Genomic DNA, 16635 nt, shown 5'->3' with positions numbered 1-16635 from the left:
CAGCAGTAACTCTGATATCCGGTGAAACTAATTACCGGAATAGGAAACAGGTGCCTGATATAAATATCCGGCAATCAATTTTAAATGCTTCCTAATGCATTCTTTTTCAGATTCCAAAGCCATCCCAAGTGAGATATATATAGATCACAAGAAGCATTTATGAAAAAGGTTGTTTAAACAGCTTGTATAAAAACAATCATAGGCTACGCCACACACATCCCATACGGCATCCTAGCAAATATTGTGGATTTCCGTTATCCGACATTTTTGCTATATTTTCTTTATTAAAACAATATTTGTTAGCATCGCTACGCTCGTCTACTTTTGTATCTTGACCCTATAGTGTGTGTTTTTTTTATTTTACCACCTCCGCAAAACCCCAAGTTGCAACTTGCAACGCTCGGCGGAAATATGCTAGCATAAGTTGCATAATTATATTATTGACCGCTCGTTATAGATGATCTGAAAATAAATTGATACTTTTTATTGTAACCTACCTAACCGCCCGGGCGATATTGATCATATCATTAAACAAGAACGATAAAGGTGTTTTTCGGCTGACAATATTATGCATAATCGACTAAACATATCCATTCAATTATTTTAGTATTATATATATTGTTGGAACTGTTTAACTATCTTGTATGTACAACATAATATCTCATTGTGGTACTTACAGCTTACCATCGTGTACGTACAAAAAGGTATTTTCACACAGCATATTATTTTGTACGTAGTGAGTAGTTGTACCACGGAATTAGATTAGTTATCTAAGTCCGTGGTTGTACGTACCAGAATGAGATGATATGCTGTACTTACAAGTACGAAATTTTTTAATTAAATTTAAAGGTGACGCGTATGTGCCTCCTAAGTTGTACCATTTTAACCAGATAGCTTAGCAAATGTACCACTGTTGGTAATATGCACACCCTTACATGAGTTAATCAGCGTGGACACATCAGATATATCATTGTCTACACAAGTGAATTAGTCAACAATTATAAAACGCGAGACCATATAGCTAGTGGCCTTGGGTGTCGCACTGATTTGAAGTTATCCGTTTGTTTAGCAACTTAGTGATGCCATGAATAACTCATTAGTTAAACAGCAACGATGTCATGGAATTATTTGTTCTTTTGTACGACAAACTATTACATGAAGTACTGTACTGTAGGTGCGTCCCTACATTTATGTTTTGACGGTGGACCTCTCGTATCCCCCTTGCGGGCGGGACGCCAAATTAGGTGATAATGAACAAGCCCCCTGTGGATTCATATACACTTGTCATCACCAGGTTGCCCCTATAATAATACCATCTGACTTCTAAAACACACTGTTGCTTGAGAAATTGAACCGAAACTTTAATTTTCTTTCCAGTTCATAAAAAAAGTCTTTGGGCCATACTTAAATATGTTTTTTTCTTCTTGTTAATTAAACATACACACAATCCTCAGAACACGGGAAATCGATCCGCCCCTGATCCGTACGATGAATAAGACCTATTAATACCGCTATTTTGGGTTAACGACTAACGCGTTTTTGGACAGTGGAACGCTATAGCTTGTTTCAAGAATGTATGCATATATGTCCATTCACCGGAACCTGCAAGTTACTGGTAAGTTGAGTTGGAAAAAAGACTACCGACTATTAACTTCCTTATCAACTCGTACATTGTTATATGATTGCCTAGGGGAAAAAAACAAGCACACAAACAAACAAAAACAAGAGAATACCAAAGGGTCAACAAAACCACTCCAAATCAATAATACTAGGGCAAAATATGATCAAAGGAAAACCTCACATGGAGACACTTTCAAAAAAGCAAAGAGAATACGGCTAGGTGTTCCGGAGGTATAAGCGTCCGCTGCTTCATCAACGACACTCGTCATGCAAGTCTAAGTCGAATCCAAGTAATGTCACGTCCTCGCATCGAGAACTCGGGTAGCAAAATCAAAATCAGAAACATCGACCTTCATATCAAATAGAGAAACACATAGTAGAACATTTACCTTGCGTCTTTGAAAGCTGTTATAAGTGTATCCGTAAGCAGTCGACATATATCACGAAGTCATGATATTCGGAGCAAACTCTTTAGTGCCGAATTAACTGCGATATGAGAACACCGTAGGTAAGGGGATCATGTATGTTGTTATCAAGAAAGGGAAAATTAACTAATGGAAAGTCAAAAGTCTTGATTGTTCAAAATCGATCAAAAGATCTTTTGAATTCTTCAAAATCAACATACCGTTTATTCCACTCCTTTTGGTAGTGAGACTCGTTTATCCTAGGACTGGGGATTCAAGTGATTCCTTCCTATTTATTAAAGCACATTCTCTAGCCCCCGGGAACTGTACAACCTTGCAAGGTACACCAGAATCCCACCGCTGCCACCAAATCAACTTTCCAGTGGGTACCCTCCCAGTTATTGACTATTCAGCGAGTCTTGGGATATATATACCACCACATTGAAAAAACTAGATTTTAAAAAGGCAGTAGGAAAACTGCTCTGGTCATATGATGTGGTCATTATACGTATTTTTCCATATAATAGGTCAGCAGGATCTAGATGTACATGACTTTCCAATTGTGTAGATATACGAAATGTGATTCTCCTAGTTGTCCGATTCATTTTCACTTCTTTCGGATTGAGACGTATGGTCATTTCGTTCTGCACAGCTTGGTGTCATCATCAAAGTGTTTGGTTATACAACTCTGAAATTCTGGCATATCGTTAACATAAACAAGGAACAAAGTATGCAAGGTAGCCAGCCCCTTTGTAAATCTGCAATAGTGACTGGCAGTCTCCTGGATACTGATATTATTTGTGTTAATAGATCTTAGAAATGCCTTTCCATTTCACACCATACCGTCCTATTCTACAAAGTAACAAGCGATGGGACATTTTATCAAATACATAAGATAAGTCAATCTGTTTTACATTTACATAAGTCCAGTCTTCAATGACGCCCCGCAGCTGGTTGGTTTAAGAGTGGACATTTTTGAAACACTGCTGAAGGATAGTTAAGAATATCAGTATTCATGTATGTCAGGATTGCGTCTCTGATTACATGTATGCGTTAGAGAATTTTGCACCAGTGATGAAAGTACTACTGGTGAGCGGTTACCAGGACCATTTTTAGACATTCTTTCAGCTAAGGGAGATATGTGCTGTTTTCCATTCGTCTGGTAGCTTGTCTTCTTGGATGGATTTGTTGAAAATAGTGGTAGTTGTTCTGTCAATGTTTATGTGGTTATAAATAGGAAGCTAGGGCGTATGTTGACGGGTTCAACCGAAGTATTTATGTTGATGTTTTAACGGTTTTTAACTAGTCTTTCGGTAATTATATAAGTTGGATGTCAGTTAAAGGGTATTGAAATAGACTGTAAAATGATAAAATTGGAAGTTACGTCAGGAAAACACTAAAGGTGTAACAAAATTAATTGCTTCTGATGTTTCCAGGTCCCAAGACGTAAGTACCTCATATTCGTGTCTATAGTAGTATATGGGACTGTTTGGTTTGAAGATTTACGGGGTTTTGAAATAGACCATTAATTAACCGTTTTCTTTTATAAGACTATTTGAAAAGTTAAATGCAAGACATACACGTGATAACACATGCATCGTGTCCAGTTCGATGACCCATAAAGGAACTGAACCACATCATACAGCTGTTTGTCCTTCTATACGACTCATCGGTGATGCTAGAGCCAAACAGTTTGAAATACAAATTGATCTTGTTTTCTTTTGAAACAGATGTGTGATGCGTATGATCTTCTAAAATTAGAGGAATACTGGTTCATTTATTTAATAATGAATGAAGTTTGTATATCACACAGTGCCACTACTCAATTTTAGCTAAGGGCCTATGTTAGTTTATATTTTTTAAGTTTTCGTTGATTTGGACATAGTTCCTTCTGTGACAGTCATGTTGTTTAGCATGAACCATAATAATCGCGGGATTTTACTGCAGCTGACAAATTCCAAAGTCAGTAAAAGACGGCCACTTTTTCCTTTATCATTATGTACTGCAGATGTCCGGTTACCCCTCGTTGTTAGTAAAGATTAAGTCTAGTAAAGACGGGACTTGTCCTTTGAAGACGTTCAATCCAGTACTCTCCAGTGCGGTTGTAGCCGGGTATGACTCATTAACATTTGTTGTGAAAATCAGGTTTCTAATTGACCTCTTTGTAGTTAAAATTGTCCGGTAGTTATACATGCAAGACTGATAGATTTTGTGTTTAGTCCAGGATTAACCTAAGATGAGATTTGTTATGAGATGTTAGGGTTTCTGATACAGTATATTACAAGCTTGTTCCTGTGTCTTCGGTAAAGTAGTAAGATGTACTGGCTTTTAAATCGTATCTTCTGGCGGACGTCTGTCCCTGCATCCTCGATATCCAGGGGTTACGTTCACTTTCGCTCTTTACAACCTGTCGTAGCAAAATTGAAGGCACGCGGCTAGCTGTTTGAATGGTGTCAGGCAAAATAACCTGACCAATCACTGGGCTTATACTTGTCATTTGAAGATCAGAGAGGAGCGACGCCCGACTTCAAAGCCAGTAAGTTTTACCGTTACATTTCCATGAGATTCTTTTGATGTACATCAAACGATCAAACTAGCCTTCTCATCTCGTCTTCAAGATAGCGCAGATTAAGCCTTCGATTTTGCTATGACATATTCCAGGGGTGCAGAGAGCAAAAGTCAGCATAACCCCTGGACATAGAGGATGTAGTCCTTGATGCTTGTATTAACCGTTATTATCTCTGTGACTGGTTGTAAGGTTCATCGTATACACACTTTACTTATTATTAATTTGAAATTAACTATATGTCTATGTTATCATAATTATAATTCATCACAAGATGTCGATTATGACCTGTATAAAACTAGATTCAATTTCCAACCCATTTCACCGAAAAGTACCATGGCCCGTTTCAGCCGGCAGTTTACACACTTAACATTGGTGAATTTGTCCCGTACTAGTCGGAGGCAAAAGACCTTTGATGTGTTTGTGACAACAATTAAAAGACTTATGAGTTTTCACCGAACGATACGTGCAAGGAATTTGTCCACTTGACGCCATACCCTCCCAATAACCTTCGGTAACTACATATCTGTGCATCACAGATGCTCTCATATACATTCAATTCAATTAGTCAAATCTTTATTGTGATTGTGTAAATATATGAAGTAATTTGAAGATAAAAAAAAAATGCAACTAAACATGTAGGTCCATGTTTGCGTATTTTGGTTTTTTTTTCCTTCATTTTTTACTAACTGGAATACGTACACTTACAAATACTCTGTATTAAGGTTGTCTTCTGTCTCTGAATATTTAGGGACAGTTTGAACAATCTTGGGTTAGTAAACTACCGGCTGAAACGGGCCATTGACGTGGGTAAATTTTTGCCAATGGTACAAAAACATCGATGTTTAGTGTGTCTTTCGTCTCTTTCCTGTACAAAAATCTATGTGGTTCAGTTGTCTTTTGCCTCTGACTAGTACGGGACAGTCACCAATGTTAAGTGTGTAAACTGCCGGCTGAAACCACTGTGTGTTAACGACACCGGATATTGCTACCACGCAGGCGGTGATCATACGAAGTGGGCTTCTGTTGCAGGTAAGTTTTTTTTTATATTTTTCTTACTTCAGAGGCTTGTATGTTTTTGGGGCTTTTTCGATCAATACCTCACATTTTCAGCAATTGTTTAAATCAAAGAGAACGTTCCTATATGGGTCAATATTTCTTCTAGACACGCCTCCTGGTATCAGCGAAAACTCACGGGTGATACTTATCACGTGTCTGAATTAATATTTGTAGTTGGGGGTTTTCGTGAGAAAAAAATCACTACCTATAACTAATTAATATGTATATTCGAACTCGTTGTAAGTTATGAGAAATATGCTGACATAATTTCATAGCATAGTACGGCGACTTGCAATTTGCATAATGCCGTACAGTAATCTAAAAACAAACATTTATTTAATACAATGATTTCTCTGACACACTGAATGTGTGTAATGTAGATACATCTTTATTTAGCTGTAGGCAGTAAAATATGTGGATGGAAGTACTACAAATGTTAATTCAGACACGTTGTAGTTATCACTCGTAATTTTCGCCGATACCAGACGACGTGTTTTTAAGACTGGAAGAAATATTGACCCTTATATGAACGTTATCTATATGGTTTAAGTGAACACTGAAAATGTGAGGTATTGATCCAAAAAGCCTTAAGCACATGTCATTCTCTGAAGTAAGGAAAATATAGGAAAACTCACCTTCAACTGCAGTCCACCTCGTGTGATAATCGCCTGCTTCGTAGCAATATCCGGTGTCGTTAACACACAGTGGAAACGGGCCATGGACAAAGGGACAGTTATCAATGATTCGGTTGTAAACTGCCGAGTTAAACGGGCCATCATAGAAAAGTCAGGTTGAAACACAAATCGTTCAATTATCCATGCATGTTGACATGCATAATTCAATAGTTCATCAGCTAACCAAAACCATGGAATAAGATTATCGAAGCTATCTAAGTCCGTGCCAAAACACACATTGTAGCGAGACAATCTGGCTCCGATCGGCTACCGTATTGTACAGTCATTTTACATGCACCAGTTGCTGTGTAAAGATTAATCAAGCGTCTGGTTGAACGAGACTGTGCAAAGATATTTACGTAACACAACAACCTTGCCCTGGTTACATGTTATCGGTTACAAACAAAATCACACTGGATCGTCCTTATTCACTTGAGCTAGCAAACGTCGTCTTGAACCTGTTGTTATATAGACAAACAGTTGTATATAATGGTTCACAATATAACAGTGATTACCTAATAACACGTCATATTTTTAAAATGAGTACCTGAATTTGCTAAAATGATATATTACTGCATATGTTTTAAAACTTTACTTCAGCTAACTAAACACGAATTATAGTGAGACAATCTGACTCCACCCAGCTACCGTAAGTAATGGAGCGTCTGTACTTCAACAGTAATTTACATACACCATGTTGCTGCGTAAGGTCATTTCATAGCGTAGCACACCAATCTTTACATTGTTACACGATATTGGTTACAAAATCACAACTGGAGCGTCTTTATTCACCTGAGCCATTCAAAGGTAGGTTAAATCATTTACAGTAAGTAATACAGCAATACAGTATTATATAAGATAATGCCAACACCTGACCAGAAAAAAGTAATGATTGACGTTATAAAAATTGTTTTGGGATATGTTTAGGCAGGCATTTACAATTATTATTATGGAATACATTGGTGGTAAGTGGTTTAGGCAAATGAACTAAGGTGCATATATTGACGTAATACATATCATACGATTTGGTATGCAGTTTGCGTATCACTGTTTCGTGACGTTTCTCCCACCCTTATCGGTCATAATTAGTGGTTGGTCAATCAAAGTCTGTAACTCTGAAATGCGAGTAGTAGTACCGCTGCCACCATATCTGCGTGACGACTTATTAACTAAACCGTATCTGCCTCGTATTTACATGTGTTATATTTGAGACAAGTGCAATGAGCCAAAGGCTCGATTTGACAGGCCGTCATTAAAGTTTTATCAAGGCCTTCATGGTCCTGAGGTTCTAAAAATGTGTTACGAGCCCAGATTTGTAAGCGATTCCGGTACCTTACTTAAATGAAAACCATGATTCATTAAATACAAACATGTACATTTATTGTGTGCTGACTATTTACATCAAATATGAAATCTTGGTCTTGATCCTGATCCCTAGGTTCCGTAATCGGAGGATTGGACAGGTGGAGTTAAATTATCAGGACGTTTTCAAACTTTCTTGATTATACGATATGTGCGTAGCTTATTTCGATATAAATTATGTTTGTTAGTCTATTGTTTCGTTAATCGGACATCCAAATTGTTATTTTTGTCGCTACACATTTCCTCCCTTATAAAGCATGTGGTCATACACTTGTGTGTAACCTTTCTTTATTTTAGCAATCATGCGTCACACGGGGTATCACACCAGACCGTTTAACAGATCTAGAGGTTTCATCAAAATTTCTTTTAGCGGATAATTTATCAGTTTCATGAGGTAATAAATGAACCGCGTGCCTGGCCAAATGCCTCCCCAAAGGCAAAGAATAAAGGCATGGGAGGACCACGAGATGTAGACTGGCTACCAGCCCCAAGTTTTTATGAAGAATTTCTCAGCTGCATTTTGCAACCCTCTCGTAAGGGGGTTCCAGGATTCTCCCTCTGCTAATAATAATTTGTTGATATGTAACATATCGTTATTTTGGCAGCCATGGTTCTGCCTGGGTTTCATACGTTACCATCCCACACATTGATGTTTCCTTATATTAACTGTGTTTCCACGTCATTACCAAGTAGTTGAATACAAAAGGGATAATGAATGTCGTTACCGTAATTTTAAAAAAGAAAAGCAGGTCACAATGTTGTTATATCAGATTAAAAATTGTCACGTTTTATCAGATGATTCAGGCCTGATCACGTCAGTCTGTGCTGCTTTAATGTAGAAGCACGGGCACTAACCCCGTCTGTCAATAAACCTATGATATAGTCAATGTTGCTAACTCTGTCCCCCTATAAAATGACCCCGTTCCAGAACACATGCGATTTTGTCATAGCCGTTCATAGCATGACGCCGGGAGCAGTCTAGATCGACAGGAAAATATTTTTTCTTTAATTGGATGTATGATTTGCCATACATCATGCAGTGTAATTTTCGGTAGACTTCATGAAACATCGAAAAATGGTCGAATTTCAGTTGGTCGGACATTGCTGTCCACGGGATGACACGCTAAATCCCCAGTGGGTAGCGCAAAACACACGGCATGTCAGCTATTCTATGTCGGTAAAGTGTTTCTACAATAGAAAACAAACTTGTATGGTAGTTCATGCCCTTACATTATCATGTCGGACATTCGAGTCAAGTTTTTAAGCTGGTCAGGCTGACGATCGGAAATCTGAACAGAGCCTGCCATTTTCTCTAACCTTTGCGACCTCGGCGCTGATTGGTCCATTAAATTTAGAATCCAACATTATTACTTCTAGCATTACCGTACAAAGTTTGAAAGGAGTTGATTAAAAAGTGGTTCTTGCATTACTTCACAATGCCCTAAATTGGCAATAAAAGGGACATTACTCTACTAAAAATGCATGTGAAATTCTGAAATGCAAAATCCTTCGCGCTTTATTGGTATGCAATATGTGTACCAAGTTTAGTTTCAATCAACCCAAGGAAACTCAAGTTATTGCACGGAAACCTTGTTTCGTACGACGCAACCGACAACGCCGCAGCTACCGCCGCCAAATTGTTCCTGCACAAAAACGAGTCGCTGTTGTTGTCAGGTATTCCCAATTCGCTGTAATAATCTTCGATCGAAATACTAGAGAAAGATAATGTAGAATACGGTATAATCGCAATCGGTTATTCTTGTGGTACTGTGTGTTGTATGGTTTGTTGTTCCTACATTGTATGTTTTGATACAATTCCATACCCAGCTAGAATAAAGCATCTAAGCACGGTGCTTCTTACAATACAAACATAAACCATTAATACAATCATTTAATACAATAAATACAGTTGGAATGAGGACATAGCAGAAGCTTGACTTATGCTAACAGTTAGTATTAATTAAGCTTCCTGCTTATATTTCCTCGAGTTTGCTGAAAGTATTTAGGTGTTCTGTCAATGGCCCTCTTTTTCAATCTCACGTTGATATTGAAGTATGGGTACTGTAGCACCAGCAAACCACATATGTCTCCAAACCTATATGTTTAAATCAATATATATGATGTCCTTTTGATGATGCAGTGAATAACACGTGCCGTTCTTTTCCTGATCGGAAGGGAAAATGTATCTGACCAAGTGTGTTTTATCCGGATAATCTGATTTTCCTCAACATCAAGAACCCCTCTCAGCCGAACGTTGATGTAGGTTTCGCGGATATGAGAACAAATATTGTATGATCTATGAGGCAACTAATGCGAGGGCATCTGGTTTTCCTTCTGTAAAATCCAGTCCTTAAACTGTTTATGTGAGACTAAAACAGATCTGCTGTGTCCTTATCTTCTCTTATTTTCCCTCCCTATTGGTGGCCATTCGACCAGTGTATATAGTTCTCAAGATAATGTGGTCAAGCGAGGTGTATAACTATCATGCTAAAATGTGGCATTATAATGTGCTAGAGGTTGAAATGACGTTTAAGTGACCATATTATAAAATGGCTTTTGAGTGACCATATTATCAGAGGTCAAAATCGTCGTATGACATCGTTATTGAAAAGACGTAAACACCCAACAAACAAATCATACTATTTTGTTTTGTATTTTACAGAGTAGTAAGATGGATGTTCCGTCAGACTTCAGTTACCTTCATACCCCGGCAGTTCAACCCTTCATTTATTCAACAGTGGATAGAGTGGCTGGCGTTAATGCTCGTCTCCGTCCTAACCAGGAGCTGTTTATCCTCCGGGAACTGGACGGGTCAAGGTCAAGCTTGACCAATTCAAGTCTGTATAAACAGGCTGAACATCTTGCGAGATACCTAGCATCACAAGGAATCACAAAAGGTGACATGGTTGCGCTTGTAGGTCCGAACACCCTCGAGATGGTTGTGGGGACGCTAGGAATACTCCTGGCAGGGGCTGCTGTGTTGAATTGCACCATTAATACGAAAACAGCTCAGGATCAAAAGAAGTTGTTGGAGCTCACCAAAGCCAAGTGTATTTTAGCGGACCGTGGCAAGGACAGCTGTCTTCTGTCACCTATCAAGGCGATGCTGGATCATTGTAATGTGCAAACGGATGATAGAACAGGTGATGATCAGATAAAGGTCATCTTCCTCCGCAAAACTGACCTGGAGGGTTTCAAGATGACCGACACTCTACCAAAAATACTATCACAGGACATGAAGAAAGTGGAACTTCCAAATGTCGCCCCAGAAGACCCAGCAATAATTTTTACAACTTCCGGGAGCACAGGAATTCCAAAAATGGTTCTCCATTCACATTACAGCCTAGCTAGTTATCCTTTCTCCTGGATACCAACTGCAGTGAATTATGAGATCGTAGTTTACAACGACCGACCTTTCAGTTGGATAGGAGGAAGTCCAGTCCTGTCCATTCTTAGAAGTATGCCAAGGGTTTTCATGGATGCATCTATTACCATGAACGGCAAAAACGCATATTTTCTTTGGAATGTTATCAAGGAAGAACTATGTACGGACGCCTTATTCTTTCCGCACATAATCCAAGATTTGCTCCAGTTAGCCCCCGGTGTCACGGAAGACGGCTTCAGACTCAATCATATATCCACTGGTGGCCAGATTGTTGATAATCTATATACACGCGTAAACGACCGATTCTGTCACGCCGTTGTAGTTGTGTACGGTTGTACGGAGGTAGTTCCTATCGCCGCTCGCGGCCCTGTAGTGCAGGGAGAACTTCTCCAGGCTGGCGACGTTGGTGTGCCGTTTTCTGGTGTGGAAATACGGATAGTCGACACTCAGGAGAATCCTATTCCCTTGGATACCGTCGGCAAGGTTCAAGTCCGCTCACCGTACTCGATGAAGTGTTACTTTGCCAATGAAAACTTGACGAAAGATGTATTCACCGAGGAGAGGTGGTTTAGGACAGGGGATGTTGGTAAAATATCCGGAGGTCATCTCACTATAATGGGAAGAGAAACAGACGCCATATCCAGAGGGACTCGCAAAATCTACCCAGGTATGTTAGAGTATCTAATCAAGCAGATGGAATTCGTTAAGGATGTGTGTATCGTAGCTGTTCCAGACAAGAGGCTTTACGAGGAAATATGTGTGTGTTTTACAACCTCCGTGAAACTCACACCAGATGACGTCCAGCAGTACTGTCAGCAGAACCTGTTTACTACGAGCACTGTCGACGGTCTGGGAGAAATGCCGACGTATTTCCTGTTGTTTGAAGAATTTCCTAAATTAAATAATGGGAAGCCGGACAAACGAGCTGTTGCAACAGAAGCCACTGTGAGGTTGGGTCTAACAAAAGAGCGTGAACTTCAGGGTGTATAGACAATTTCAAAAATCTACACACCGTTGTGAAGTTCTATGCTATGCATAACTGATGAACATCAATTTTAATCAACATCAGTGAAACTCTTTGATTCACCAATAGAGCTTTCGTACAGGGAAGACAACAGTAGGATATATAATCATCTGTTTACAACTCAAGTTATATATTTTATATCAGAACTAGTATCATTTTACGTCATGGTTCGATTGTTTTCAATGTATCAGAGTCAAATATTAACGTCAGTGGTGGTTTTTAATGTTTTAGGAGTCATTATTTATTGGCCGGATGCTTATCTACAATGTATGTATGTTTATGGTACTGGATGTAACCCAAATATTTTGGCCCAGTGATTTTCTCTGCAATAAAAATCAAAGATATTAAATTGTTTATTTCAAAAAAACAACAACATAATTTTGTTATTTTAAAGTTTTACATAAATTTCTAAACGAAATGTTTTAATGATTTTTTTTATTTGGAAAACATGAAATACAAAAGAGCTAAATTAATTATTTTTATATTTATTTATTTATTATTAATATTTGCAAATATAAACATTTATTTGATAATCAGAGTTGGCAAAAAACGAGACTTTCCATAATTGTGTCAGAGTATGTGGCTCACTAGGTCTGAAGTGAAGAATAAAATATAGAAGGATATTTTCAATAAGGTATAATTGTGCGTAATATGTGAGATAACTGTTTGAACTGTCACTGGGTAGATACATTAATAAAACTCACCACAGTGAAGTTGTGCTCACTGAGCCTCCAGTTGTACATGTTTGACACGTATGCAACAGTCATTACATGCGTTACACATTGCTGATTGCTGGGAGTTGTTTATATACATTCTCAAACTCACAATTCACAATTCTGCATCATCACTTTGCAGCAATCCGGCCATACCGCCACCAATCTGATTAAATCAGGTATTTATTCCACTCTGATACCTAAGGTCGCTAAAGAGCGTCAAATCGAGGTTGAATAGACATTTTCAAAAATACATACACCATTTATTGCATCTATTTAGTTCAATGTTACCCAGTTTAACTCAGATTTATATATAGTGTTGCTTTCTTCAAGGGTATTACTGAAGGATATTAGCTAATCTGGTTTCAACTGTCTTATACAGTGTATATAACTATTGATTACAGGATATCCACTCATGTGTGACGTCACAGGCTATAGGCTGTTTTAATGTGTCCGATTCTAAAATTTCCGTCAGTGGTTCTTATTTCCCTAGCATTGTGAACAAATCTGCCAAAAAACATAAAAAATAACGAAGCCTGTACAACTCATGGTAACTGAATCTACGCACACAATGCTAATGCTAATTCCAGGAGACTTCTTAAATGAAATTACGAAAAATTGAATGTGGTATATCCTTTTTGTCTTCAATATGCTTTGAGAATATTTTTTTGACAAAGGTAGTGACCCGGGGTCCTCAGCCTTAGGCTGCACATGGATATGTTCGGTACCCTAGCCCGAGCGAAATACACGTAGACAGAAACATACGATATAAGTTGTACCATTCGTCATCAAAACATTAATGAGATGACTTTTCATAAGCCGTAAGCTTGTAATATAATCCGTTTCTACTCTGGATATAATATTGTCCTTAAGGAATTGTAATATTAATTGAATAAAATATTGTGGAAACTAAACATTTGCTCTTGGTGAAAATGATATATTTACGGGACATCAACATCGCTGTTCAATTGCATTTACCATCAAGAGACTGTGAATCAATATATAAGACCAGTTATCCTTATCTAAAAGTCATAATTAAAAAACTTGTCATATTTAGAGACATGTACATATAATATTACTTGTGTGATCAATAATTGTTTCTCGTCAAATTCAGGAAACGGGGAAAGTCACCACAAATATGAGTCACAATTAACAAATATCAATTACATGTTCATCTTAACACATTATTTATGTGTGTGCGCGTGAAATATTTCGTATTTACACATTTTGAAAAATGTGTGGTTATTTCGTATATTGAAAATACTTTTTTCAGACAATAGGCATTCGATTCCAACTTTCATTCCGACTGATTATTAAACACCAAATCTTATCAGTTTTAAATAACAAAACGTGATTATTGTTGAAAAATGTCAGGAAAATATTCTTCCCACGTTTATATCTATACATAAACTCTGTTATATTGCCAAATATTTCGGCACAATTTTTGAGTTATAAAATACTATCATGTCAAACTGCTTCTGCTTAGAAATTCCATATCACAGAATTTTCGGATTCTTGTCCTGATAAAGTGTCTGTTCTTGAACTGAAAAATGTGGGCTATACTCTCATGGTGGTCGGGTGGAGTAGTGGATAGCGCTCTCGCCTTTTCAACACTTAGAACACCCCTGCACAACAAGAGTGTTTAATATAAGTTGATATAACCTGTTTCACGATTGTTGCAAAATACATAAAGTTTACTTTTCAAACTCATGTGCAAAGTTTTCTAGCATGCAGTCATACTTTCGCCACTTTGAGTGTCCTCGGTTTGGTATTTCAGTGAGGTATCCCCCAAAATTCGGCATTAGATCCGTGTTATATATATAGCAAGGAGCCAAATACACCAATATACCCTGCCTCCGGCACACAGTACACACATGTATACATTATACCCTGCCTCCGGCACACATACACACATGTATACATTATACCCTGCCCCCGGCCCCCAATCCCCCATGTATACATTATACCCTGCCCCCGTCACACATACACACATGTATACGTTATATCATGCCTCAGGCACACATACACACATGTATAAATCATTCCCTGCCTCCGGCACACATACTCACATGTATACATTATACTCTGCCTCCGGCACACATACACACATTTATACATTATACCCTGCCTCCGACACACATACACACATGTATACGTTATATCATGCCTCAGGCACACATACACACATGTATACATTATATACTGCCTCCGGCACACATACACACAAGTATACATTATACCCTGCCTCCGGCCCACATACACACATCTATACATTATCCCCTGCCTCCGGCACACATACCCACATGTATACATTATACCCTCCCTCCGGCACACATACACACAAGTATACATTATACCCTGCCCCCGTCACACATACACACATGTATACGTTATATCATGCCTCCGCCACACATACACACATCTATACATTACCGCCTGCCTCCGGCACACATACAGACATGTATACATGTATACATTATGCCCTGCCTCCGGCACACATGCACACATGTATACATTATACCCTCCCTCCGGCACACATACACACATGAATACATTATATCCTGCCTCCGGCACACAGTACACACATGTATACATTATTCCATGCCTCCTGGACACATACACACATGTATACATCATACTCTGCCTCCGGCACACATACACCCATCTATACATTATACCCTGCATCCGGCACACATACACACATGGATACATTATACCCTGCCTCCGGCACACATACACACATGTATACATGTATACATTATACCCTGCCTCCGGCACACATGCACACATAATACATTACACTCACGGTGGCACTGGCGTCCTTAAACAATCTAAGCTGTTACGTATACAGTGTACTAATTCAAAAAATAATTTTAATCCGACTTGCCGCATGCATCGCACTTGTTATGGAACGATGTTTCAAATCGAACCGGGAACAAAGGAAATTCGTTGAAAACATACCCCCAACAATGTACCATTATAAAGAGGATTAAAAAAACCCACCTAGTTTATGAACTGTAGTGTCGTTACAATCAAACACATTTTGTTATAACGGCTACATCTATTATGTATTAAGTCTCAGTGGTGTACAGGATACGAAACCCTGTGCCAGTAGTCTATCATTTAATATCGCCGACAAGCACAGTACATTATGGAATTATGTATTCAATTATTTTTAATTGTACCTATCTTGCCTGGAGGTGCGGTAATCTAGTGGTGGGACGCCGGGCTCGTGACCGATGGGTTGCTGGTTCGAGTCACGTCACAGCATTGTGTTGTACTTTTACAGCATACTCAGCTCAGTACGTGGTTAGGTAGTGCTACTAGTACCTATCTCCAATATTGAATTCAGTGTACATATCTTCAATTAAGTACATAGATCAAGTCTACCTAACAAAACCCAGCGGTGATGGACTCGCCGGTACCATCAGTTCAGTACCTCTACCCACGCTTCCACCGCCCAACCCCGAATTTCCTGTAGCAGAAAGGCTTGTGACATTTAACATAAGAAAGGGAAATGCGACAGGATTGAAGCCCCGGGATTTTGAGAACTTGAAGAAAAAGAGTGCTAGGGTCCGAGTTATTTTAAAATATGCCTGTTTGCATCGAAGACGTACTTCAGATTAACTTATTGAAAGCCTCTGTGCGATTGTCCAATAATTAACTTATCTTTTCCGAAATATTTCATAAAACCATTCGATTACATGCCCTTATTTAGCTTAACAAAAAAAAGTTCGTAAATTCCCGCCATGTAAACGCACACCTCGATCATCAAAATCTTTATCGTGTTTGTTTTAAATAATAACACTGAAGCGTGTGTGTGACAAG

At 38.5% G+C, this 16635-nt stretch overlaps 1 protein-coding gene across 1 annotated transcript; it reads left to right on the top strand.

Moving 5' to 3' along the window:
- Positions 1 to 7028: 7028 nt before the first annotated feature.
- LOC110458136 (acyl-CoA synthetase family member 2, mitochondrial-like) lies at positions 7029 to 12497 on the top strand. Its single transcript, XM_021509721.1, has 2 exons — positions 7029 to 7130; positions 10348 to 12497. Exon 2 carries the CDS (start codon positions 10357 to 10359, stop codon positions 12058 to 12060), a length of 1704 nt encoding a protein of 567 aa, XP_021365396.1. The 5' UTR covers positions 7029 to 7130; positions 10348 to 10356; the 3' UTR covers positions 12061 to 12497.
- The last annotated feature ends 4138 nt before the right edge of the window (positions 12498 to 16635 follow it).

This window comes from Mizuhopecten yessoensis, unplaced genomic scaffold (assembly GCF_002113885.1).
Source record: "Mizuhopecten yessoensis strain PY_sf001 unplaced genomic scaffold, ASM211388v2 scaffold9433, whole genome shotgun sequence".
NCBI classification, from domain to species: domain Eukaryota; kingdom Metazoa; phylum Mollusca; class Bivalvia; order Pectinida; family Pectinidae; genus Mizuhopecten; species Mizuhopecten yessoensis.
Note: the sequence above shows the minus strand (reverse complement) of the source record. Positions and strands in the feature narration are given on the sequence as shown.